Below are 26,255 nucleotides of genomic sequence, written 5' to 3' on the forward strand. Positions count from 1 at the left end.
TTTAGAGTATACGGAGTATTATTCTCTCCATCTTCGAACAATAGCGCTGTTTAATATTGTCACTTAGTTTTAATATATGATGTGCTTAAACTGATACGGGCCTCATCCCACCAGACGTTAATATGTATCTGCGAGCCGAAGTCTAGAAATTCAGCCAATGGAAGCCACACGACGTTCCAGATCACACGCCTAGTCATATGTAAAGTTCATGTTTAAAGATAAAGGTCTAACTTATCCCACATCTTCCTTTATTTTTACATAATCTTGTAAATTTGTAATTGACAATCTTTGAGAAATAAAAATTACCCCTTCAGTAAGTTTTCATTCATAGGTAGTCAAATAAACAGATATCAACAATCAAACGGAAATAAAAAAATTACATACAAAACCGTCCAAAGCAGAGTAAAAGGTCCAAATTCTTTACATACAGGCTTTGAGTTACACCTTCATTACAAAACCCAGAAATGGCCCAATGTTTCAACAGCATAAACAGTTATATGGTCTTCAAAATATACATTTGAATCCAGAAAAAACACAAGAAAATGAGTCCAGTTCCGAGTCCTCAAAAAGTCGATGCTAAACACAAACTAGACATCCTCGCTACACTTAATTGTTCATGGAGATCTTTCCCTGTTTAGGTCCACCTACAATAGCAACATCGATCCAAAAATGGCACCCGTTAAAACCAAGCTTCGATAGATATCTCACATTCGATTTTTTTCATGACAAGTAAGGAGTTTGATGTCAGTAGGGAGTAGAAAGCTCACGAGACAATGCAGACAGTTCTGAGCTTTTCAGCACGCGAAGCCTTTTCACTGTTGAGACGAACATGCTAACAATAACAGAAACTTTTCTTAAGTATGAAAGTAAGCATTTGGAATGTAACCATAAATATTCATTTTTGAAGGCAAGCACAAGATCTCTATGAGTAGTTAGTCATATTAATGTTGCAATGGGATTGGTTTTAAAATATTTACTACCAAAGAGTTTCAGACATTAACTTGACAATGTAAGAAGCATTTGTCTGATTCAAACACATTAAAGAATCAAACAAAAGCAAAGGAATTTAAGCTGCATAAGAATCCAAATGAACAACATTATTATATATCAAATCTGCATCATCTCATACTATATAAAACTAAATTAAATCAAGCCAAATGTGACACAGGAATAAACACAATTAACAAAATTAAGGGATACTATCCATGGATGTAAAGATGCTTACTGCCAAGGAACATCACCAACAAGCATCCTGTCACCTTCATGATCCTCATACACGAGGGTATATTCCCCGCTCCCGTCTAATAAGCCGCCGATCTTCTCTACTCCATCGCCCTCGTCTATGATCCCATCACTGCACGATTTCTTCTGCACTGCAAATGGATCAAACAAACAAAAAGCTCATTCGAATCAGTCATTATTCAGTCGCAGCATTGCTCAAACCGACTCGTATTAGTTTGAACAAAGGCCGACCTGCAAGAAGGCCCCTGAAGAGCTCATCAACCGCAAATGACAGCTTTTCATAAGTATTGTATGATTTCAGATCAACTTTCCTCCCAATGGGGATACCATCCATGTTGATCTTCACAAAGGGAGTTCTTGAGCAGTTTTCGACGGTCGAAACCTTGCTCGGAGCAACATCAGGTGAGTCCGAAGCTTGTTTGGAGGAACTGCCGCTGGCAATATTTTTTCTGAATGAACGAATTGGAGGCCATCCCACCACTGAAGCAGGTGCAGTTCTTTTTTTTTTTGCATCATTAGGAAAAGGATAGAGTTAATCAATCAACTACTCCATATTAAATCCAAAGCATGAAAAATCCATTTTATAATAACACAATCACAACATTGAATTAAAATGGTTTGCATAAGAGTTAATCAATAAACTACTTTGATAAGTCCTAAGCATGAAAGATTCAATTTTTCATAATACAATGAATTACAAGATCATTAGACATTAGCAAGAATCTTGAAAAATGGATAGGGTTTTGATTCTTTTCACAGGAAGGGGAATATGGGAATTCAAGGAGAAAGGGAAAGCACAATAAATGAGGAAGGTAAAACAAAACTGCCAAATGCATGGACCACAAGATACATGAACAATTAAATGCAGGGAGAGAGAGAAAAAAGAGAAAGAAAGTGAATATACTCTTGCACAAAAGGCAAAAACTACAGGCAAAATGGAAGATAAAGGTGAGAACACCTTTTCTGAGCAGTGTTGTGCACAGCTGTATTTGCTGCTGAAAATGCCTTAGTTTCTGCTGCTGCTGCTCTATTGCTACAGAGCTGTGAGGATTCCCTTCTGACAGGATGGAGATATGAAGTTTGGAGGTGCTGCCATGGAGATGGAGGTTTCAAGACTGTATTTTGAGGACAATGGCCTAGAGAGAAAAGTCCATCTCTCTCTCTAGAGATGGTGGTGTTGCTTTCTTCAAAGCTCCATTCTCCTCCCGGTGGAGCAAGCCTTAGCTCAAGCTTCTTCTCCTCTGAAATCCCATGGCTTCTTTCCACTGCCCTTTTACCCACCCATTCTCCTCCTTTCGCAATCAAATCCAACAGCTGAGGACACCCTTCATCTTCCCTTGAATTAGAATAATCCTCCATTAACACACACAGAGAGGAAACCAGAGAGAGAGAAGTGTGTATGACTATGTGAGAAACTATATCACAACAAGAACACAGTAAAGATCGAAGCTTTAAAGGGATTGGAGAGAAGGGCTTAAAGTAATGAGAGCCCACATTTGAGAGGAAAGCCACAACCGATCTTCTTCGAAGACAGCACGAGGAAAAGAGCGGACTTTTGGCGAACAGGGCGTCGTCAAGGACAAGAAGGGAGCTTTTTGGAGAAAAAGAAATGATGGAAATGGAAGGAAAGGGGCCTCAAGCGGAAAGAGATGCAATATGCAATCATGCTTTTGAGGCTGCTGATTTCTTTCTTTCTTTCCCTCCCTTGAAATCTTTACAGAGACATGAGAAATGGAAGAGAGAGAGAGAGAGAGGAGACAAGTAGAGAGATTCTCTTCTATCGAAGTAGCTCTAAAACTAGAAACGGAATTAGAACGAAATGCACGCAACCAACTATGTAACGTTGTCTGATGCGGCAAGCAAAAGCGTGCTGACTTTCACCTCTATCTTCAAGACAATACTCCACTTTAACATATTATATACTCCATATATATATATATAATGACAAAAGTTCCTTAGTAATTCAGCACAGTACCCCAAGATCATGCTTACTTATCTTAATCAAGACTCAAACTTTAATTACAAAACCATTCAATATCAATGACGTGTGGATATAATTGAGCTAGTATTGAACAACCCCTTTTAATTTTGTGGTAAAAAGTTAAGATCTTTAATCCCTTCCACTTTGATGCTATCAAATTTACCCTCCAAAAATGGGTTAATAGCTCAAATATTATGCTAACACTTTGCAAGAGAGATTTATTGGGGGTCAATGCTTGCCACTCTCTACTCCTCTCAACTTAATCAATTCTTATTTTGCTGAACATCTTTAAATTAAATGAGTCATTATTTTTAAGCATAAAAAAATCAACTTTTAAAATCTTTGTAGTACTAGTACTCCACTAAATTAAAGATCGGAGAGGGAGAGATTTGCAGGCAGTGCAATAAAAACATGCAGATCCTATGATATTGTCTGCTAGCTACTCTCCGTCCACAGCCAACTATAGAGCTAAAGATACGGTGTGTGCACGGCCTACGGTATGGGTCAAAAGTCAACCATTGCATTTACACCATCTTTTCTTTTTTATTTAAAATGACAGTTATCAATTAATCATTCTCCATTTTTTTTATTCGTTTTACGAAATTGTGGTTGTGGGAAAAGGAAAAAGTACGTCGCCAACTTGGGTTCAATCGTATTCTAATTGTTGGTTTTCGCATTTGATTAATTTTCCAAATAAAATATTCCATTACAATAAATAATCTACATTTTGATGTAATGCGGATTTTAGTAGTAGTAGTAATTTTTAGATCGTGTTTTTTTGTATATGGAGAAAGAATCCATCTTTGTTAAAGTTAGTTAATACTTAATATACCTGTACACAATGGTAGATTGTAGTATTTGGTTTTGTGATAAATGGGGGTGTAAAATGAAAGTAAAATGTGATGAAAAGGTAAAAAATGAGAATAAAAAATATTGTGGGATATTAAACATAACAATGTGTCTACGGTTTTGGAATGAATTCTTATGAAATTGTTACTCCATTAAACATTAATCAATCTAGACCCATTATCATCGTTATTTATGTATTACCTCTCATTTTTTTATGTCGACAGTTGAATATTCGACTTTATACGTAGACCGTAGTCAAGCATCCACTTTAAATATGAAAAATGATTTCACTTGGTTTGTGGGTTGTGGGCCTCCAAGAAGTTGGGCCAAATAAGACCAATATGAAGTAAGTACTACTCTCAATACTACTATTATTGGAGTATTTAATTATTAGTGGAGTAATTGTTAGTGCCATGACTCTTCATATTTAATATGTTTCCATGCTTTTATATATGTGTCCCCTATTTATCCCCATGTATTTTCATTTTTTATTGATTGGTTCTATATTTCTGATTGGTAGAAAAGCACTAGCAATTGAGATTACTAGAGGCAATCTAATATCAAAAACTATTTTTAGTCCAATAGGTAGGCTTGTTCGCTTAATGTTCCCCTAAAGTCAAGCAACTTGACTTGCACCCTATTATAAAGTGTCCATCACATAAAAAAATTTAAAACATTGCTACATTTTATTTCCAGTCGTGAGATATTTCTTTCCGATACGGAGAAATTGGTGTTTATTAAGTTAGCTAAAGATAGAATAAAGTAAAATATTAAAATATTGAATTTTTGTAAAAAACTAAGAGATATGGGTGGAGAGGAATGGCCAATCGATGAAAGAACATGAAACCATTATGTTTCAATAGAGGTACGAGAAAGGGTTGGAGGCAATGAAGTAGATAATGGCTTTAGGGGAATGCTCGACTGCCCTAACTTGTCTTTCATGGAGACAAAGGACCCAATACAACCTCTCGGCCATGTCTTCTTGATCAATTATGTATGTCTAAGTGTCATTCTGAAAATCTTACAACAAGAAAGGTCGTAAGAGAAGCAAGAACACCTTCCGACCAGGCCTTACTATAACCAACCTCACAGATCCAACTCAATCTTTTACACCGATGTATCGTACTCTCTCGACCAGGTCATCAAAAAGACTGCTAAATCTTTCCATATGATGATTCCTTAAATGCTATGTTCTTGATTATCGTATAATGTGATACATTGCATCTACAAAGGAATAAATAAAAAATTAACACACAAAAGTAAAAAAGCGTCGTTTCAACTTATTTTATTTCATATAAGCTATGATTAGGGGTTTAGAAGTCGGATTAGATTTGGTTTTGATAATGACTACACATCTTTTAATATTTGAGTACATTATAGTGCTATTTCTTTTTGCTCATGCGTGCATGACTCATCACAATCAGTTTTATTCGTTAGAGAGAATTAGTTATAATAATAATCTCTCTCACTTTCAAATTAACACCACTAATCATATACATTGATCATATACATGTACATAGACCACATACAAATATTTGAGGACTCGTCCGTGTACAAAACGACATATTTCAGTGTTTCTCAAAACAATGTTATTTATTAAAATAATAAATAAACACTTATTTTACTGAAATAATATCGTTTTGAGAATTAATGAAAGATATTGTTCAATATATACAGTTAACAGTTGTAACAATTACGAAAAAAAAAATGAACTTTATGATAAAATGTTCTCCTTTTAAATCTAATGAAATTGATCAAAATCTGATTAAATTTAATAATTTAAAATAATAATATCACTATAGACAGTTTGTTAAACAAGATAATATGAAATACAATATGAAATTAATAATATCACTATAGACATAATACAATATTGAAATTGTGGAGACGAAATACTAGACCAATTTTTTTTAGAAAAGGCAACCAAATAAAAGGTAAAAATACACATTGAGTCATGTATATATACTCCCGTCATCACTTGACACCAACGAACTATTCAACTATATATTCAAGAATACTATTTATAGAATACCAGCCAATCAAATTGCCTATGCCCATATTGTAGCAATGATATCAAAATTTTAAAGTGAAAAGAAGTCCACTCATATATTAATACTATAAAAGAACATGAAAAGATCTTGAAACGAATAGATGAATGGATAGAATGGGGTCCAAATTCCTTTGAAAAAACGTGGGAAATTAAATCTAGACATGATGGATAAAGGTATGGCGACTGAATACCCTTTTAAATAATCATGGGAAACAATTAAATGTTTTAGATAAATAATGCAAATTTTATAAAGATCTCAACTACCCACAAAGAAGGTATATTTATACAAAAATATGTATTAAAAATTAAGTTAGTTCCCCATATTCCCCTCAATCATGACTTAAGGTAAGGTCTATGGACTTTCCTTGCAAAAGGAAAAAGAATAAATTAATTGGATTTAATTTGTATATTAAAATTAAAAGACTAGTTGCAAATTGCAAAGTCAAGTAGTTTATGAAGCTAGTGCCCTTTATTTGCCACACTTTTTCCTCCTTCCAAGTTCCTTCAATTTGAATATATCACACTTCGTATTCGGTGTTAAAGATTAAAAATAAATGATTTTTTTAATAAATATATATGTACATATTAGAGATTAAATAAGAGCTACATTAACATCCATATTAAGAAATCGCGACACCTAAAAATGGACACACATATAGTCTAATCAACCCATATTTTACTCGATTTGGTAGGGACAAAAAAACTAAATAAGGGGAGACTTTATCCAGTATACGGTACCATATAATTAAATTTTTTTTTGCATATTTTATATTTAAAATCAGTTCATAAATATTAATTAAAATTATATAATAATTAATAAATTGTAACTTTATATTTTTATAGTAACTTGAGTAAAGAATAACTTTTTAAAATTATATATTTTCATATGGGGTAATATAATTAACTAATAAAATCAATTTAAACAAAGCCGGTCTGATTCTATTTAAAATTTAGAGATATTATATGCGTATACATTTATGATTATCTCTACTCATAACGAAATATAACACCGAAATCATTTTAATCCTACCAAACTTTTTTTTTGGTAATGCAATCCTACCAAACTTTATAAATGCGAGTCTTTAAATACAAATAAATAAAGTGGTGTGTGGTTTGGACTGAAAACTGGGCCTAAAATTAATTTGCCCATATCAGCCCATGATCACATTAAATTTTGGCAACTGAAACTATTTATGATTACGATCAATTTAGTACTGTTACTAACTCAATAACGTAATCCTATTATAAAAATGTTGTTTGGTCGTGATGTGAAACATCGAGTAATAATTGGTATATTGAATTTCTATATTTTGGAATTGCATAGATTTATTGAGAGAAATAAATAATAGTAGTATGGAGTAGCAGTTGTTATTTGGGCCTAAACGACAAATTATTGAGTTAAGTTCAGTCGTACAGGCCCACTCAGTGAAGTCACTCATAGATGTTGGCCCAATTCCTACTCCCTGAATTAAAAAATGGCAAATTATAAAAAAAAATTATGAATTTGTTCAAGATCAAACAACTCCACAACTTTAAAAATTGCCAGTAAAGATAATAAATTCAAGCATTTTCTCATGCTGAAATATTCAGATTTAGTGCACATGTGTTGGGAAAAATGATAAAATTCACGTGCAGTCTTCTCTTTGAGATTTTCAAATGTCGCATTAGAGACAATTCCATCCAAATTAGATTGTGCAGTGAGAAAATGTTAGAATTCATTTTACGGTTGATTTTTAAAGTTGCGAGACGAACCATAATTTGACCAAACTTCATGATTTTATCACCTCCTAATAAACAGGTTAAGTTGCCGGAACAATTTAATTTGTCCCACAACTTGATTAATCAACCGGAAAAAACCTTGAAGTTTCGATTTGTTTGTAGCCGAAACAAATTGTAGATCATATATCACATTCCATCAATTTAGTAGCCTTTATCACATAAATCTAAATTCACTATCAAAGCTACTACATTTTCCAACTAAAATTCGAAAACTTATTATACTTGCAAATACACACTACTCAACTACTGAATCTTCATGAATACCACAAAGAACATCATCCACATTTTTATTCTAATCATTTGCATAGAGAAGCCAAGATCCTTCGAGGAGGGGTGAACGGCTTTCGAGCGTGAAGAACGGCCAGATTATCGATCAACAACACGTCGCCTTTTTGCCACGGAATGGCGACGCTTTCCTCCTCCAAGATCCTTAGGCAATCGTAGATGATGTGATCTGGCAACGGATCTCCGTTGCCAAAAGTCACCGCCTTCTTTGGATCGTTCCGCTTGTCCTCCCACCCCGTGTAGGCAGCCACCATGCTATTGAACCACGTCTTGCGCTGCTGCCTCGTCTCGTCCTCCTTGATGGCCGGGATCGGCCCCATTATCGTCTTCGCCCCGTCCTCTGTCCACTCCACCTTCATGTTAAGCTTAGCTGCCCTGTTATATATGAAAGGTAAAATTGTAATTTCATAAATCGACTTTTGAAAATATCAAATTAACAACATTTGAAGCTTCTTTAGTGGATCAAAGGTCATTATGTTTTTAGTGGACCCTAAAGTATATTAGATCATATTGCAAGGGCGGTACGCAGAAAAAAAAATAGTGTAAACTATGATTTTATAATTTTGATTTTGAGATTTTGAATAGACAATTTTATGATATCAACAATAGAGAGATTTGTACCTTTCCTCGGCTATGGCCTTATCCGCGGTAAGAAACGTAGATTTCCAGCCACGGCCGATGGGGGAGGAAGGGTCATCATCCTCCCCAAGAACTCGCGTGTAAATCACACCGTGCTTCTCCAACTTGTCCACGAACTCTGGGTGTTTCTCTTTCATTCTTTCGTATACGACGTGACTAGGAACGATAGGCGTTTCTCCGCCGGATACGGGCTCTGTTTCGCAGAAGAAAAACAGCTTTGTAGGGTACTTTGGCACCTTGTGATCAAGTAAACAACAAAATCGATCAACTTGTTTTTCAAATTATTTTCAAAATTATCATAAACTTAGGCAAGTTTGTTTAATTATATTGAGTCCAAAAGATTAATTCCAATAATACAAATTGAGATATCAAAATTAGGAATAAATTTGATAAATTGGGATGAAATTGATAAATTCGACCATGAGCCCCAAAATTAATTACAAACCTTTTTGGATTGGAGATAATATTAATCAAATTAGCAAAAGTTCAACTATTAAAAAATTTAATTACATATGAAGTTCTAATTGAATTGAAAATAAAAACTAATATACCTGAGCCATTTCATGGTGGAAAGGGATTTTCTGATCCGGCGGCGATTCATTAGCGGTGAAGACACGGCCGACGACGTTAGTCCTGGGGGCGGCGCCGCCGACGTACGGCAGCTCCTCGTACCCGAACGCTTCAACGACGTCGTTGAAGTCAGAGGCCGTGGCTACCGAATCAAATCCACGGAACAAAATCGCCCCGTGTTTGTGGAGAAGCGAGTCCAGCCACGGCCTCTGCTCCTTCACGGCCGATGTCAAAGTGGCCGCCGCGGCAACATGAGTTAACACGGCGGGGAAAATAACCCCGCCTTGGCTCTTCTGCTCCGGGAACTTTGCTTCGGCGAAGGCTGAGGAGTTCGTAGGCATCTTGTTGTGAATTTTGGATTGATTTGTTTGGTGTTATTATTGATTGTTGATTTACTATATGAATTAATTGATACAGTTGGTGATGGTGAGAGCTTTTATTATGAGGATTGAGAGATCAATCATGCATATATATTTGTTTTTTCCTTTTTGGATTTAAATTTTTTTTTTTTTATTGTTGTGATGTGTTTTTGGACGGAAAAGCAGCCAGATTCTATCGTAGAATAAATTATAATTTGACTAGTAGGATTGGAATAGTATAGAGAAAAATTTCAACAAAACTTCTTTTATTGTGGTCATTTATGAGGTAATATTCAGTTAATAGTTAATTTATTTTAGTACTTAACGTTATTTGTATTTTATTAGTTAGAACTTCATATTATAATTAAATATGGAAATATTGTCAAAATGGAGAAATTAATAAGTAGTGGTTAAAAACATTACTAATATGTTTAAAAGTGCTTCCTCGTCTTGGAAAAGAGTGTAGTATGTTTTAAGACGTTCTACCAACTATTGCTAACTTTTTAAGTTCAATTTTTTAAATTTTGGTTATAATTTACACTCATTTTACATAACTATACTCCATGTATAAAATGACCTATTTTATACACTACACTAACGAACATAAAAATAATAAAATGACCTATTTTACACTCACAAAATAACTAAACAACTTTTATTATCATATCAAAATGTGCACTTTTCTATACTCATGAACAATTGTACAACTTTCATAAATCAAGTCATACAAAATTGTGCATTACTATTTTTGAATGGTACATTACTTTTATGGACACATTATTTTAATTTATTATGCGTCTATTAATCCACATCATCATCAACGATTTACCAAAACTACATTACATTTTACCAAAACTACAAGTCATCCTTACATAAAAATAAGCTTTCGATGACCTAAAAATGACCTATGTATGCTTGGTTCTGTATTTTTGTATTAAGAATGAGTTTTACATATATCAAAACTCTATATTTCAAATCTTATATTATTCTATTCATAATTAATAATTCATTTTCAAAATTTGGATATCTACAAAAATTAAGGTATTTCTATTTTTGATAATATAATTAATTCTTTTTTTCCTTTCCTAATTATCAATATCGTTACTATATAAAATCCCCGCGCAGAGCAAAAATTTGAATGAAGAGAGAGAAATCACAACTTCAGTTACCGTTGGAGCAACCACCACACACACAAACGCGCAAGGAAGAAGAAGAGAAAATGCCGAAGAACGCCGGCGAATCGCAATCGAAATTAAAGATGAGGTTGAAATCGATGAGGAAGCCGCTGCGAGACGTCTCTAACGCCAAGGCAGCCAATAAATCTGCCAGTATTTACAACAAGATCTCCAAAGATGACGGTGGAAAAGCAGGAGGCGATTCGCTCGATCGCCTTCTCCTCGTGCACTCCGAACTCCGACGACAGGTAGCGAACGTGGAAATGTTTTGGATGGTGATAATTTGGGCGTTCTTTCAGATTTGGCTGTTTAATAGTTTCTACGAGGTCTAGGGTTTATGTGGTTCATTTTGTATGGTAATTTGGTGATTCTGTGATGATAAGATGTAACCACAACCGGATTTCACTGTTGTGAGTAGATTTATGTTTGTCAGGTTCTCTTGATGTTTAGTGTAACTTCTGACTGGTTAATGCTTTGAGATTGCAGTCACCGTTTCGCCTTTCCTTTGGTTTTTATCGTTCTGTTTAAGAGGTAGTTTTGTGTTCCAGCTAATGGTTTTGGTTTTAGAGCTTCTGTAGTATGGGTTCTCTAGAGTTCCTGAAGTATATAGGTTGGGTAATTCTGTTTTCATGAATGTTTGGATTAAATTATGGAGAGGCAGGGCTGGTAGTGCAATGGTAGGAATTTACGGAGCGTGTTTGAAATTTGAGGAGGAAGAGACATCTTGCATCGTGTTGTAGTCATAAATCATTTGAACCAATGGTCCTTGTGTTTCATCAACCAATTATTGTTTAGAGTATGTGTTTGTTTAGTAATCAGAGTAGAAAATGTGAAGCGATTGGAGGATTAGAGTGTTCACTTCAACGCATTGTTTGGCAGATAGATGAACTAGTTGCCGAAGCACTCAAGTTGAAGGGCAATGATAGAAGGGATGAGATCAAACAATTTGCAGAGACCTTGTCTGATATGCAGACTTCCTTAAAGGTAAATGTGTTGTTTGATTTTCTGATTTTGACACTCTTCATTTTACAATGTTTCAATTTTCGAATGTACGATTCTGCAGCCATGGGTTTCCATATTTCAAAAGGCAGCTCTCAGCCAATCCACAGTGCCAGAGAAAAATACTTCAGCGGAGCCAGTTGAGACAAAGGCACTTTATGTCTCAAAAGAAAATACAAATACTGCCGCTGAAAGCCCTGAAGAAACCAAGTTTGAGTCACTTGTCTCTCCATCACCCCTTGTATCGTGGCGGGCTGGATGCAACACCGAAAGTGGCAGACAGTTGTTCCTACTCACACCAATGCCTCAGAAGAAAGCTTTTTCATCAAAGCATCATGTATCTTCGCTACATGAAGTCGAAAAGATTCCATTGGATGAAGCTGCCCACCTGGTATATCTTTCTGATGCAGTACAAAACTTAGGTAATGATCTCAATGGAGGTCTATCAGCCAAGCCAACTCCAAAAGTGGCTTTCGATACAGAAAAGACTAAAGCTGTAGTAGACAAACCAGTCACTGATTGTGCTTCACCAGAAAAGGCTTCAACTACGAATTATTCTCTATTTGTCATGACTCCATGCATGAAAATGTCACCACCAAAGTCCTGCATATTACTCGAGTCCGTATCAGCCTTCTCCAGAAAGAAAGTCCAGGCAGTCCATAAATCTACACCTTTTCCTACTCGAGTCCACAGATTCAGTGATTCCCAGGATTCTGAGTCCGATTCTGAATCCTCCAGCGATCAATCTTCAGATGACCTGAAGCTGAAGTATCCCGAGCTCTATGGAATAAGAAAAGAAAATACACAGAAGAAAATGGCAGCAGAAGATTCACCAAACTGGATTGTCTCACCTCCTAAAACCTGCGCTGTAATGGATCCTTCCAACGAGCCATCATTTAAAAATGAAGCTGATCACTGCTTGCCATTGAAAACTAGTGTAGTGAGTAATCAGGTAGCTCACTTCCCCACCATGAAGACGAAAGAGTGTCAAGGTAGGCATGCCACTACCTCGAAGACGAAACTGCAAGGTAATATGTCTCTTTCATTTGCTTATTCAACTATTCAAACATACATAACAAACTGAAATTCCAATAAAAGTTAATTCACCCTCTCCTTGCAGATGTTATTCGTACGCTTGATTTAGCTGAAGTCACACCGATGATGAAGGCACCTATGAGCAGCATGCGAATGGGAAAGCATCCCGGGGAGAACACTTTGAAGAAGGAACTGTGGATGAAATTTGAAGCAGTAAGTAGTCTTGATTTTCGTTTCAATGGCTCTCTTGTCCAAGATTCTACCAAGAAAGGATTTCTTGACGCTTTGGACGAGGTGTCTGATGCATAACTATTGTTGGGATGAGGTTACTTCAGTGCTGCTGTAAAGATATGATCATGTATGTACAATTACTTGCAAAAGTTGCAGTTTGGTGTAGTTGCTGAAGTTTTGTGTAATTGCACTTTTGTGATGAAGAAAAAAGAATATTATCAAATTGACATGATTAGTTGTTTTGTTACAAAAATGAGTTTAAAGCAAATGTGTAGAGTATTTATTTATTTATTTATTAACATATGAGTAAAAAGACATTGTACTATAATATTTTGCATATCGAATAATTTATTATAAAAGGGGTTATTACCAATTGCAGGTATTTTATGTTTATATAGATTAATGAACTGTTAATTAATTTAAAATGAATTGGTAGTATACCTCATATTCATCTGTTTTATAATGATTTATGAGAATTTTATTTTTTTTCAAATTAATTATTGTGGAAAAAGATTAAGTTTTTTTTATATACTAGTATCTCCAAATCAAAGTTAAAATTTTGAGTGAATTCATCGTAGAAATTTTAAATAAATTTTTTAAATATCTTTAAAATATAATATGTACAATAAGTTAATAATAATAAATCGATTTGAATAAATTAACCCGATTTATTTAAACTTTAGCAGCATGTAAGTAAAATTTACTCCATATAAATAAAATATAACAAAATCAAAATATGTTCGTTGATTAAGAAATTGTAAATAATGGAGTATTATTATTTTTTTTCCCATTTAGAGCGTAGTATAAATAGAGGAAACGTTAAAAACATTCACTACCGGCGATAGCAGCAGAACTCCTTAAACCCTCAGCTCTCTCTCTCTCTCTCTCTCTCTCTCAATTCATACTCACACACAATGGGCGAATCAGTTCAATGGATTAAGCACATCGAATTGTACGTTAGCTCCACCGCCACTCCGTCCGAGCAGGTGAATTCTCCGATTAATTGCTGATAAATATGCATATCGACCATTATATTCCGATTACTTACGAAACAGTTGGCTATCTCCTTACAGTCTACCTAATGACAAAATCTCTGCCAATATTTTAAAATAAGAATTCAAGAGCTTAATCAGACTGAATATACTTCTTTTTTCTGTGAAAATTGCTCACTCACATTACTTTTTGAAAATTGTGCTCTGTTGGAACTCTGCTACTGTTAATTACCGACTTTTACTGATGTGATCGCTTTGTGCTGTGAAATTGGACCACAGTCTGCCAGTGTGGATGAAGTTGCCACTTTGCTGAAGAAGGGAATTTTTAATCTAGAAACACTTGTAAGCTCTTTCGCTACGATTTTGCGTGTGTTTGTAGATCAACATTATCTTAATTGAAGCTTTGGTATTGAATAAACTATAATGTCTACTCAAAGTTGCTTCCAAATAACATTGTTTCTGATCTATAGGTTAAGGAAATGGAGATGTATTTGACTACTACTGATAGCATTGTCCGCTCTAGAGGTAATTGTGTCTGTGTCATCACTGGATTTCTCCAGTTTTGTCTACTCACCTATACCTGTAGTGTTATTGTACATGACTGTGTGATGGCATCTGAGGATTTCCAAACAATATTTACTTTCTTGATAGTTGGAGTTGGTGCACTTTATTTGTTTGTTGAGAAGGTGTCTTTGTCCTTTATAGATCAACTGTATATATCTAAGCCTTTGATTTTGGAAATTCCAATTCAAGGTGTAGCAGATGTAGTTCTGGAGAAAAAGAACTATCTAATGGCATTTATTCTGTGCAATTACAAGATTTTAGAATTAGCAATCTGTTGCAGATAGCAATCTCACTTTAAGATGCATATATGAATGAGAATGGTTGTATTTTCTCTGATGCACCAACATGAAGTTTTTTAGGTTTCAAGTTGAGTGCACTTTCATTTTATCTGGTTCTTCACTAAACAAGTTCCTTCCCTTGGCAGAATATGTTTGCATTGTAACCTGGGATTCTTTTGTTGACTCATCTCTTTTTATTCTTCTTATTTTATTTATTTTATATTATAAATGTTGTATCAAACATATATTTTTCCATCATTCAGGGAATCTCCTCCTTGCTGAACTGTTGGATAAACTAGCATCAAAGCCCTTAAGTAGCAGTTCAATACATAGCCTAGTAGGATTCTTCACAGAAAGACTGGTAAGTGGACAAATGAGAAGCACTATACCTGCTACATTTGTAGTTTACTTATTTTAATTCATATTCCGGAAACATTGTTTTTACCCAAATTATCATTTATTTGATCAAGTGCCTTATTAGTTGCGTTGCGGAAGGGACTTGGTAGTAGTATTGGCTTGCTCAAAGAATGCCATTGCTTCATTTTACCAAATCTTCTAGGATCCACCTTCCCCTAGAAATTATAATTTTTATGCAGTCGCAAATATATATTGATAGTTTGACTTTGACAATAATGTGGCAATCTCTTGATATTTTGTTTATATAACTATGGGTTCATAAGTTTTGCCATGGGGCTTTTCAATCAGTCAATATGAAAGGCAGATAATATTTTCATATATCAGGCAGACTGGAAAGCATTACGTGGTGCACTTGTGGGCTGTTTGGCTTTATTGAGGAGAACAGTGGATGTTGGAAATGTCACTGATTCTGATGCAAAGGCTGTTGCTGAGTCTTATCTCCAAAATCTTCAAGTTCAGTCCTTGGGCCAACATGATAGGAAGGTAAGTCCCGGTATGATGAGATATATATACTTTAGTACTTTTTGGTTCTCATGCTAAAGATTATGCTAATTTTCGTTCATGCATCATATTCATTGCAGCTAAGCTTTCAACTCTTGGAATGCTTATTAAATCACTATCCGGGTGCAATAGGAGATTTGGTAAAGCTCATTTTACCTTCTCCCTATGTTCTTCTATTTTCGTCATCTTAAAATTTTAATGCTGAAGCCGTCTTCATTGGACTGTGAGCAACCTTTATATGTTTGTTGTAAAGATAAAAAGCAAGTGGTGGAAATCATTTCTCACCCCAGCTTTCCTTACATACTCACTGCCTCCTTTAATACTTTCAATCACGTTGCTTGTTGTTAATACACACCCTAACACTCAAAATCCCAATGCTCGAGCATTATCCATTATCAACTTGGTGTGTGGTAGTACCATGAGCAATATCTTGTTAAAAAACAAAGATGGTGATTTCCTGAAACCTTGTAGATTGAAGGACACCAATGAGGTTCTTTTGCACGTGAAATTTCCCTGTAGTTTGACATTCATAAGGTTCCGAATGATTCCACAGAACATTTAAGTTAAATAATTTCTGTACAGCTTTGGATTTCTAATGTTTTTCTTAATCATTTTGACTTGTTCACTGAATCAAGCATCAAACTTGGTCTGATATGCTGTGTGAATCACAGCTTCATTTCTGTCGGAATTATAATCATGTCACATGTACCATGTGGTTCTTGTTCTTTTAGTTTATCTTTTTATTTGACTGCTCCAAGTATGATAGGAGTAAAGGCAAGATGGTTGCAAGTAACACTTGAGGAGAAATGTAAAATAGAGATAATTTCAGGACGCGAGTAGAGTGCTCAGATAATGAAAAACCTCTAAACCCACTTTGGCCTTGCCAATTACAATTAAAGTAAAAACATGCTAAAGACTATCCCCACCAGTACTTATAAATACACCAATTACGGAAAAGTAACTGACTAATAGACTTAGTGGGAATGACTGACTCATTAATGGAGTTAATGGGAATAACTGCTCCATCATGGACTTAATGAAATATAACTGACTCAATAATAGACAATAACCGACTCAATAATGGAAATAACTGACTCAATAATGGAAATTACTGCTAGCTAAAACCTCTGCTTCACTCAGTAACGTTTACATCTTCCACCACAGCCACGTCATCCTTGCCTTTCGCCTTCCAGTCCACCACACCACGATGGCCTCGTTTGTAAACTTTCCATGCCCGATAGCTGTTGCTATCAACTGCCCCGGTTGCGGAAACAGCCTTGTCCTCAAGGCGGAAGTAAGGAAACTGACCTCGTACATCCTCGTTGTCCATCCACATTGCATCATCCGCAGGCAGGTCCAGCCACTGAATTAGAACCTGCTCCACCTCCTGGTCGTCGTGTTGCACCACTCTCCTGTTAAGAATAGTCTCTGGTAGGAAGGGTGGATTATCTGCGATTAACTCTTCAGGTAACATGGTATCCACCGGTTCTGCTCCTATCGCCTTCTTCAGTAAGGAAACATGAAAGACAGGATGTATTTTAGCACCTTCTGGAAGTCGTAAACGATACACAACAGAACCTATCCGCTCCTCAATAGGAAAAGGACCGAAAAACCTTGGGGCAAGCTTGCGATTCTGGACCTTGAACAATGTTGTTTGACGGAAGGGCCGAAACTTAAGATAGACAAAATCCCCTACTTGAAATTCAATGTCTCGGCGATGTTTGTTTGCCGAAGCCACCATCTGATTCTGTGCTCGCTGGAGATGGAAGCGCAATTGGGCGATGATGTCATCCCTTGAGCGCAACTCCTCAGCTACAGCATGGACCTGAATCTCCCTTGGTAAGTATTGCCGGATCGTGGGAGGAGGCTGACCATAAACAATTTCAAACGGAGTAGAGCTAGCTGATGAATGGAAGCTGGTATTGTAGCAAAATTCTGCCCAAGCCAACCAACGATTCCACTGTCGTGGCCTGTCCGAGGAGAAACAACGAAGATACGTTTTCTAAGAAACGATTGAGTACCTCCGTTTGGCCGTCAGATTCCGGATGATAAGCTGAACTCATCCGAAGTTTCGTACCTGCTATGCGGAACAATTCCTGCCAAAACGCACTCAAGAAGAGTGGATCTCAATCAGACACAATAGAAGAAGGAATGCCGTGCAACTTGACCACTTCACGTGTGAATACATCAGCGACCACACGAGCTGTGAAGGGGTGCTTCAAAGCCATAAAATGGGCATATTTTGAAAATCTGTCAACTACCACCAATATACAATCTAATCCCCCTGCTCTTGGTAATCCAGAAATGAAATCAATACTAATATCATCCCAAACCTTCACTGGAATAGGCAGTGGCGAAAGGAGGCCCGCCGGAGATTGGGTGTCATACTTATTCTTTTTGACACACGCTGCATTCTGCCACAAATTTTGAAACCATTCTCATCATGCCCCTCCAGTAGACAATGACAGCTAGGCGACGATACGTCCTATGGGCGCCTGCATGGCCACCTGTTGGTGTAGCATGGAACTCCTCCATCAGCTTAGGTATCCATGAAGAGGTTGAGGGTACAACTAGACGACCTTTATAAAATAAAAGGTCATGCACCAACATGTAGTGAGGTGTTGTTGACTTTCCTTGCTGGATGTTGGTTTTGATTCGAGCCAGATGCGGATCCTTGGCCAAGTCTTGCTGGATCGCTGCCCAATCTAACCACTTAGGCGTTGACAGTGCCGCACATTCGATGTCATCGTCACGGCGGGAAAGAGCATCAGCTGCCCTGTTTAGTGCCCCTTCCTTGTAAACTACTGAAAACTCGTAAACTCGTAACCCAATAATTTTGCTCCCCAATTTTGTTGTGCCGGCGTGGTCAAAGGTTGTGATAACAGATGTCGGAGGCTGCGTTGATCAGTACGGACTGTAAATTGTCGCCCCAGAAGATATGGCCTCCAATGTTGAATGGCAAGAACCAATGCCATTAGTTCTTTCTCGTAAGCCGACTTCGCCAATAGACGGGCCGAGAAATGCTTGCTGAAATAGGCTATCGGCTGGTTGTCCTGCATCAAAACAGCCCCAATGCCCCGGCCTGAAGCATCACACTCAACGACAAATGATTTGGAGAAATCCGGCATACGGAGCACAGGTGCCGAAGTAAGGGCTTCCTTAAGATTTGTGAATGCGTCATCTGTTTCTTGCGTCCACTCTAAATTGTGGGTCACAGATTTCTTTATTAAAGCCGTGAGTGGGGCAGCGATTTTCCCATAATCTTTGATGAACCTCCGATAGTAGCCGGTTAACCCCAAGAATCCCCGCAGTCCACGCAATGTAGTGGGAGTAGGCCAACGTAGAACAGCCGATATTTTTGACGGATCCATACGAACTCCCTGGAAAGAGACAATATGTCCAAGATATTCCACACTCATGCCCCACGAGGCATTTCTTGAGATTAAGAACTAATTTGTTATCCTTCAACACATGAAAAACTTGGCAGATATGGTCGACATGTGCTTCCCAAGAAGGGCTATAGATAAGAATATCGTCAAAAAAAACCAAGACGAACTTACGTAGTAGGGGCTGAAATATTTCGTTCATCAGGCTCTGGAACGTGGCCGGTGCATTGGTGAGACCGAAAGGCATAACCAAGAATTCATAATGCCCGGAATGAGTGCGAAAAGCCGTTTTGGGCACGTCGGCTGCCTCGACTCGTATTTGATGATATCCTGCCTTCAAGTCCAACTTGGTGAACCACTTCGCTGCTGCTGGAGCGTGAGAGCTTGAGTTAGTGGAGTTGAGCTGCTGCTGGTGTTGCTGCTCCCTGTCGCGCCGCTGGTGTTACTGGTCTGCTTTTACAGTATTCGCAAAACATTCCTCATATCATTTCCCATGGTGGAGATTTGTTCTTGTAGTTCCTTGACTGCACGACTTTGCTCCTCCGATGCCTTCTCCAATCCTTCAAGACGGGCTTCTGTACTGCGTGTAACCACCATGATTTCTTTCCATGTTCACCGCACCAATTGATAGGAGTAAAGGCAAGATGGTTGCAAGTAACACTTGAGGAGAAATGTAAAATAGAGATAATTTCAGGACGCGAATACAGTGCTCAGATAATGAACAACCTCTAAACCCACTTTGGCCTTGCCAATTACAATTCAAGTAAAAACATGCTAAAGACTATCCCCACCAGTACCTATAAATACACCAATTACGGAAAAGTAACTGACTAATAGACTTAGTGGGAATGACTGACTCATTAATGGAGTTAATGGGAATAACTGCTCCATCATGGACTTAATGAAATATAACTGACTCAATAATAGACAATAACCGACTCAATAATGGAAATAACTGACTCAATAATAGACAATAACCGACTCAATAATGGAAATAACTGACTCAATAATGGAAATTACTGCTAGCTAAAACCTCTGCTTCACTTAGTAACGTTTACATCTTCCACCACAGCCACGTCATCCTTGCCTTTCGCCTTCCAGTCCACCACACCACGATGGCCTCGTTTGTAAACTTTCCATGCCCGATAGCTGTTGCTATCAAAGTAGTTCTAACTATGTGGTTAACAATAACTTAACTTTGCCTGTTCCTTTTTTTTTCTACAGGGAGATGACCTTGTTTATGGAATCTGTGAGGCTGTTGACGGGGAAAAAGATCCTGAGTGCTTATTGCTTGTCTTTCATATAGTGGAATGTCTTGGACAGATATATCCCGATCCTTCTGGTCCTTTAGCAAATTATGCGGAGGATATGTTTGAAATTTTAGGAAGTTATTTCCCCATCCATTTCACACATGTGAGTGACCTCTTTAATCTATTTTCCCATGTCTCATCATATTTGTCGTATCTGTGCTTATGGCTCTTGTATTAAGCATTATATTTCATAACCTTATAATTTGATTGGTCATAGGTTTTATAGCATGGTGAGAAGAGCAGTATCTAAACTATGTTTGAACAAATTGGGGGGAGTTTAAATATATGTTTTAAACATTATTTGATAGAGCTGACTAAAGATAGAAGGATGTGTTGCACTCCTTTTGCATATTTTTGAGAGCACATTGTTTCCCAAATTTTTTAATTCATAATCTCATATTAGGAAATACATCACTCATTTGACCACACCTTGGGAATGTTTGTCTTAGAGTGTGTCTGGTGCTATTAGGACAGGAGGCTAATTTTTTCATTTTCCCCTCCCCCCAATCTTTTTAGGAGTATATGTTTTCCCCCTATTCTGATTTGATATTCAATATTTGTCCAGCCAAAAGGTGAGGATGATGACACAAAGAGAGAAGAACTATCAAGGGCATTAATGGTGAGCAATTTGTTTCATGTTACTATGTGGTCGCAGCCAAAGCTGAAATGACTAAATAGTCTGCTCTTCCTAAAGATGTTTATAAAGAAATTTAGACACTTACTTGTATTCTGATGTCTTTCAGTTGTCATTTGCTTCTACACCTCTTTTTGAACCTTTTTCTATCCCATTGCTGCTAGAGAAACTTTCATCTTCTCTTCCGTCAGCTAAGGTCGGTCTTCAACTCAATGCACCTCCGCAACCTTTTTATATGTCTGAAATATATTTCACTTAATTTGTTGGATGCCTACATGTTTATCTGCAGGTGGAGTCATTTAAGTATCTTAGCTATTGCACAGCAAAGTATGGACCAGAAAGGATGGCAAGCCACGCTGAAGTTCTTTGGTCTTCTGTAAAAGATGCCATATATATATCACCTCAGTGTACCCTGACAAAGGAGTCTGAATTATTTGGTGGAATGGGCTTTAAGGATAGTGATGTTATGATGCAGGCTTTTATACTCCTGCAGGAAGTTATTCAACAATATGGTGATTTCATTAGTTTAGTTTTAGGTGACAATGACATAAATGCCTTCATAAATTCCCTGAGTCAGTATAAGGAGATGGATGATATTCCTTCACTAGCAAAACAGAGATTGCATGTGGTTGGTCATATTATGTCCACTTGTGCTAAACCCTCACCTGCTTTGTGCAATAAAGTCTTTAACAGTTTCTTTCCGCTCCTCATGGAAAGTCTGGGGCTTTCAGTTGAAAAATCATTAAATGGCTACCTAGATGAAGATTGTTCTCCTCCAGCCAAATTTAATTTTGCAGCTATTTATCTCTGCACAGAACTTCTTGCAGCATGCAGATATGTGGCTGTCTCCCTCGACAGTTCTACCCCAGCCCTTGAATTTTCTCAACAGGCATGGTCTACCATGCTTAACAATTCCTGTAAATCACTAGTGAAAACATTCTTTTCCCTCTTAAGATCAACGGAAGCTGATCAAAGAGCAAGTTCTGGTGTTTACTTTGGAGGTTAGCTATTTTCTCCGAATGCTATCACTTTTTATGATAGGAAGAACATGTTAAGGTTCTTATAGGAATAGGATGTAAAATATCTTACTTGTGAATTCGTTGTCAATGACAATGGTTCGTTTTCTTTTTTATATTTATCATGATTCTTTTGAAAAATGACCTCCACTTATAGGTATGCTCATGTTGTAAAGATAACATGGCTTTTCCTTGTAATGCTATTTATTTATTTTGTTGTGAATAACTGCAGTTAAGGGCCTGGAAATTTTGGCTACGTTTCCAGAAAGCTTCCTTCCGGCGTCAAACTCCTTATATGACAATATATTGTCAGAGTTTGTCAGAACAGTTACTTCTGGCAGCCACGAGACATTCTTGTGGACATTGACTTTGAAGGCCCTGACAGAAATTGGTCTTTTTGCCAATAAACATCCAGAATCTGCAAAAGCTGTGATCTTTGAGAAAATTGTTGTAGAAAAATTTGTCTCCCTGATACCTTCTGGTGAATCAGCCATGCCTTCATCACTCAAACTGAAAGCTGCTTTTGAAATCGGTGGAACAAGGAAGGAGTTCATGTTCAAAGTTGTTCATGCGTTATCTGCAGCCATATATACCAATTTCTCAGCTGCTTATGTAAGTCTCTATGTTATACTGCCAAACATTAGGTATTTTTTTTCCACAGAAGTGCACCTTATAGTTTTGCATCATCATACATCCTGGTGGTTTGAATATTTGTAGAGTTTTGTAATCCTTCAAAGAATAAATAATCACTGAATAGATTATAATCCTTCTATAGTTATGCATGTGGTTAATGAGTTGTGTTGGTTCTTCATATCCTGTATTCTTTTTCATTATTTTGTATTTACTCTTGTAAAACTTTGTTCAACATTAATCCAAACAGGATGAAGGGAATCATGAATCTGGAAAATTGATGATCCTGCTTCTTGATACTTACACCGAAAAGGTGCTTCCATGGTGAGTGAATTTTTGGTAATCAATTTCCATTTCAGTATTTTGTTTCCTTGATTCATGTCTTATTATCTATTGAACACAAAAGCTACATTGAATTTAAGTTTCAGTATGGCAGGGAATGAAAAGAATTAAGTTTCAAGAACTAAATCAATTACGTTCTGAGTTGTGATTTCATATCTAATGTTTTAATGGACATGTTTCTTGACTTGGATCCAGGTTTCTTAAAATTGGAGGCTTTGAGGAAATCCCGCTGAATTTTGCTCTCGGTATCTGGGAGAAGATTGAACATACCATGTACTTAAACCTCAGTACCCTGGAAATTGCTATGGTAAGCTAGCCAAATTAATGTTGGATCTCTCCAGCCTGTTTCATTTCTTGTATTATACCACTAGGTAAATTTTGGATTTTGTTTTATTAGGGAGCAGGTTATAAGGATCTTCTCAGTGCAATAATGACTGCAATCAAGAAGGCTGTTGGGAGTTGTTCGAAAGAAAGCCAGGAAATAATCATTAATAAAGCCTTTGGAGTACTTTCTTCATGTACTGGTTTTGGGTTTGAATCTGGCAGTTCTCTTGTAAAGGAGGAAGATGTGAAGCAAAATCTCAATCCCGGTGACTCTTCCTGTAAACATGAGTGGCTTACTTCATTATTTGCTTCAGTCATTATAGCTCTCCGCCCTCAAACAAGTATACCAAATGGAAAAATGATTATACAGCTGTTCATAAAAAGCCTCCTTAACGGACATGTTCCATCTGCTCATGCACTGGGTTCTTTAGTTAATAAACTGCCTTTGGAGATCAAAGGAATGAACTGTGCTGAAAATCTGACTCTGAACACGGCACTGGACATGATATCTCCAACATTTACGGGGATTTCTCACCATGATAACGTTTCTCAAACTAATGGCAGTGGAATTGATTTCAGTAGTTTAAGATTGAATACCTTAAGAATGCAATCCGGGATTAACACTGCAATTGGATTGGCATGGATTGGTAAAGGATTACTTATGAGGGGGCATGAAAAGGTAAAAGATATAACCATGGCTTTATTGAGTTTGTTGATGTTGGATTGTGAAGGTGTAGACTCAAAAGAGCTCCAAATTATTGATGTAGAAGACATGCATCAGCTGAGAACAACTGCTGCTGATGCATTTCATATCATTATGAGTGACTCTGGGGAATGCCTGAGTCGAGCGTATCATGCAACCATACGACCGCTCTACAAGCAACGTTTTTTCAGCACCATCATGCCCATTTTTTTGTCCTTGGTGATAAAATCTGATGCATCACTTGTCAGGTATGAATCATGATAGGAAACGACTTTAATAATGCTGTTTAACTTTTGCACTATTGGCAGTGAATACAATAATACTTGAGCATCCTACACTTCACCTCTCAGGAACCACTTAAAAGTTGGGTTTCTCTGAAGTTTGTTTTTAGTTTAATGAGTTGATTTGGTTTGGATTATCTTCACTATTACATCTAACAAAAATGTATATGATCATGTATTAGGTGGTTTACTAGTTTTCAATGCATGTATTTTGTTTAAGTATGATTCAAACTTAGTTGAACTGAATGTGGCATCTATTTTTCTGTCTTGATCTAGTCCTACATACACTTCCAGATCTATGCTATATAGAGCCTTTGCACATGTTGTGTCTGATACTCCCGTGATTGCTGTTTTGGCTGAATCCAAAAAGGTCAGCGATATTAGTTCACTCTTACCATCTCCAATTTTGTGATACTATCCTTCAATATATTTATACACAGTTTTATTGAGATGTATGACTTTGCACACAGATTGTCCCTATTTTATTGGATTGCTTGTCCGTGCTGAGCAAGGATGTGGCTAACAAGGAAATTATTTACAATGTTTTACTTGTCATATCAGGAATATTGCTCGAGAAAAATGGTGAGAACATACATATCTTCCAATTCAACAATGCATGAACTGTGAAGGGCTTATGATTTTATCATTATCATTTGAACATGCTTGTTTGTTTTATGGAAATTTGTACTGCTTACTACTAAAAAGATACTGATTTTCGATCTTATTTTACTCTTGTTTTCGTGTATCGGTTGAAATGCATTTCGATTGCCAATTACCCTAATTTTTCTTGCACTCATTGCCACAGGACAAGAAGCTGCAGTAGAAAATGCACCTATCATTGTAAACCTGCTTATTGATCTCACAACATACCAACACATGATGGTAATGAACAGTCTGAATTCTCTTCGTGCTTTTGGTAAATGTGTTTATTTATTTCCCATAAAGCTACCATGTACTAGTGAAATTGAATTTCAAAATGTTTTCAGGCTATTCGAGAAACAGCAATACAGTGTCTCGTTGCTATGACTGAGCTTCCCTACACTAGAATTTATCCTCTGAGAACTAAGGTATGAATATTCTTACACTCAGGTGCACACATTGAAATCTCAAGGTGACAATCAACTATAGCACTAGTGATGCGTATATCTTTTCTCGTCATTACAAACTATCCAGTAACAAAATCATTTCTCAATGCAAGGTTTTACAAGCGACATCAAAGGCACTTGATGATCCTAAGAGGATTGTTCGTCAAGAAGCTGTCAGATGTCGACAATCTTGGTAAGTAAAAAATGTAGTATTTTCACTCACTTGTAGTAGTTTCGAATCTAAAATCAGATTTTTTCGTTGATTGATGTTTTCTTTTTCTTCCCCGACTTCATTTTTAGGGCTTCAATTGCGTCAAGAACTCTTCGCTTCTAAAACAAAGGGTAATTTGTTGGTGAGATATTGTTACAAGTAAGAAGCTTTGTTGCAGATAGTATTCTTGTGTTGTAACAGTAGCAGTAATTTTGTGTAGATTTCATAACTCATAGACTGGTATTGATGTATATTCTCTATAATCCTTGCTTCTCTTTATTTAGTACTGTAATATAGCCCGAAAGTGAGCATTCAAATTTCGGATTGGATTTTTACCTAATTTTGAGAGAATATAATCATATTAATCTAAACTGATACGTAATCTCG

The 26,255-nt window shown here is 36.7% G+C and overlaps 4 protein-coding genes across 8 annotated transcripts; 2 read left to right on the forward strand and 2 right to left on the reverse strand.

Moving 5' to 3' along the window:
- Nucleotides 1-364: 364 nt before the first annotated feature.
- LOC125207797 (auxin-responsive protein IAA26-like) lies at nt 365-3,081 on the reverse strand. Of its 2 annotated transcripts, XM_048107292.1 has the most exons (6): nt 2,737-3,081; nt 2,201-2,578; nt 1,474-1,739; nt 1,226-1,373; nt 768-832; nt 365-644 (listed from the first exon to the last, which is right to left on the reverse strand). In XM_048107292.1, coding segments are annotated over exons 1-6 (897 nt in total). In that variant the 5' UTR covers nt 2,739-3,081; the 3' UTR covers nt 365-606. The 2 variants fall into 2 exon arrangements, with proteins under 2 accessions (XP_047963249.1, XP_047963248.1); XM_048107291.1 differs by having other exon boundaries at nt 2,201-3,081.
- Nucleotides 3,082-7,992: 4,911 nt separating this feature from the next.
- On the reverse strand, nt 7,993-9,815 carry LOC125204297 (clavaminate synthase-like protein At3g21360). The gene is made up of 3 exons (XM_048102901.1): nt 9,377-9,815; nt 8,808-9,061; nt 7,993-8,561 (listed from the first exon to the last, which is right to left on the reverse strand). Exons 1-3 carry the CDS (start codon nt 9,734-9,736, stop codon nt 8,198-8,200), a joined length of 978 nt encoding a protein of 325 aa, XP_047958858.1. The 5' UTR covers nt 9,737-9,815; the 3' UTR covers nt 7,993-8,197.
- Nucleotides 9,816-10,914: 1,099 nt separating this feature from the next.
- On the forward strand, nt 10,915-13,442 carry LOC125207818. The gene is made up of 4 exons (XM_048107317.1): nt 10,915-11,177; nt 11,809-11,913; nt 11,993-12,956; nt 13,049-13,442. Exons 1-4 carry the CDS (start codon nt 10,974-10,976, stop codon nt 13,270-13,272), a joined length of 1,497 nt encoding a protein of 498 aa, XP_047963274.1. The 5' UTR covers nt 10,915-10,973; the 3' UTR covers nt 13,273-13,442.
- A 599-nt stretch (nt 13,443-14,041) lies between these two features.
- Nucleotides 14,042-26,188, forward strand: LOC125206085 (MMS19 nucleotide excision repair protein homolog). 4 transcript variants are annotated; one of them, XM_048105384.1, is made up of 21 exons: nt 14,042-14,180; nt 14,466-14,528; nt 14,657-14,711; nt 15,292-15,389; nt 15,770-15,928; nt 16,027-16,086; nt 20,557-20,745; nt 21,208-21,261; nt 21,386-21,472; nt 21,566-22,277; nt 22,525-22,904; nt 23,173-23,246; nt 23,460-23,571; nt 23,662-23,866; nt 24,320-24,539; nt 24,849-24,942; nt 25,043-25,154; nt 25,378-25,454; nt 25,559-25,639; nt 25,771-25,850; nt 25,958-26,188. In XM_048105384.1, exons 1-21 carry the CDS (start codon nt 14,109-14,111, stop codon nt 25,989-25,991), a joined length of 3,018 nt encoding a protein of 1,005 aa, XP_047961341.1. In that variant the 5' UTR covers nt 14,042-14,108; the 3' UTR covers nt 25,992-26,188. The 4 variants fall into 4 exon arrangements, with proteins under 4 accessions (XP_047961341.1, XP_047961342.1, XP_047961339.1 ...); XM_048105385.1 differs by having other exon boundaries at nt 23,662-23,854; XM_048105382.1 differs by having other exon boundaries at nt 23,662-24,539.
- The last annotated feature ends 67 nt before the right edge of the window (nt 26,189-26,255 follow it).

This window comes from Salvia hispanica, chromosome 2, assembly GCF_023119035.1.
Source record: "Salvia hispanica cultivar TCC Black 2014 chromosome 2, UniMelb_Shisp_WGS_1.0, whole genome shotgun sequence".
In the NCBI taxonomy this organism is placed as follows: Eukaryota; Viridiplantae; Streptophyta; class Magnoliopsida; order Lamiales; family Lamiaceae; genus Salvia; species Salvia hispanica.

What these genes read in the sequence shown, in the direction of transcription:
- LOC125207797 (XM_048107291.1), bottom strand. Translation starts at nt 2,601, where the DNA reads ATGGAGGATTATTCTAATTCAAGGGAAGATGAAGGGTGTCCTCAGCTG. An exon ending in CACAACACTGCTCAGAAAAG is followed by an intron (nt 1,740 to 2,200) that starts GTGTTCTCACCT and finishes AAAAAAAAAAAG; the next exon opens with AACTGCACCTGCTTCAGTGG. An exon ending in AGAACTGTCTGCATTGTCTC is followed by an intron (nt 645 to 767) that starts GTGAGCTTTCTA and finishes TTGCTATTGTAG; the next exon opens with GTGGACCTAAACAGGGAAAG.
- LOC125204297 (XM_048102901.1), bottom strand. Translation starts at nt 9,736, where the DNA reads ATGCCTACGAACTCCTCAGCCTTCGCCGAAGCAAAGTTCCCGGAGCAG. An exon ending in TCCACCATGAAATGGCTCAG is followed by an intron (nt 9,062 to 9,376) that starts GTATATTAGTTT and finishes CTTGATCACAAG; the next exon opens with GTGCCAAAGTACCCTACAAA. An exon ending in AAGGCCATAGCCGAGGAAAG is followed by an intron (nt 8,562 to 8,807) that starts GTACAAATCTCT and finishes CATATATAACAG; the next exon opens with GGCAGCTAAGCTTAACATGA.
- LOC125207818 (XM_048107317.1), top strand. Translation starts at nt 10,974, where the DNA reads ATGCCGAAGAACGCCGGCGAATCGCAATCGAAATTAAAGATGAGGTTG. An exon ending in ATATGCAGACTTCCTTAAAG is followed by an intron (nt 11,914 to 11,992) that starts GTAAATGTGTTG and finishes ACGATTCTGCAG; the next exon opens with CCATGGGTTTCCATATTTCA. An exon ending in CTCGAAGACGAAACTGCAAG is followed by an intron (nt 12,957 to 13,048) that starts GTAATATGTCTC and finishes CTCTCCTTGCAG; the next exon opens with ATGTTATTCGTACGCTTGAT.
- LOC125206085 (XM_048105382.1), top strand. Translation starts at nt 14,109, where the DNA reads ATGGGCGAATCAGTTCAATGGATTAAGCACATCGAATTGTACGTTAGC. An exon ending in CCGCCACTCCGTCCGAGCAG is followed by an intron (nt 14,181 to 14,465) that starts GTGAATTCTCCG and finishes ATTGGACCACAG; the next exon opens with TCTGCCAGTGTGGATGAAGT. An exon ending in CGGGTGCAATAGGAGATTTG is followed by an intron (nt 16,087 to 20,556) that starts GTAAAGCTCATT and finishes TTTTTTCTACAG; the next exon opens with GGAGATGACCTTGTTTATGG.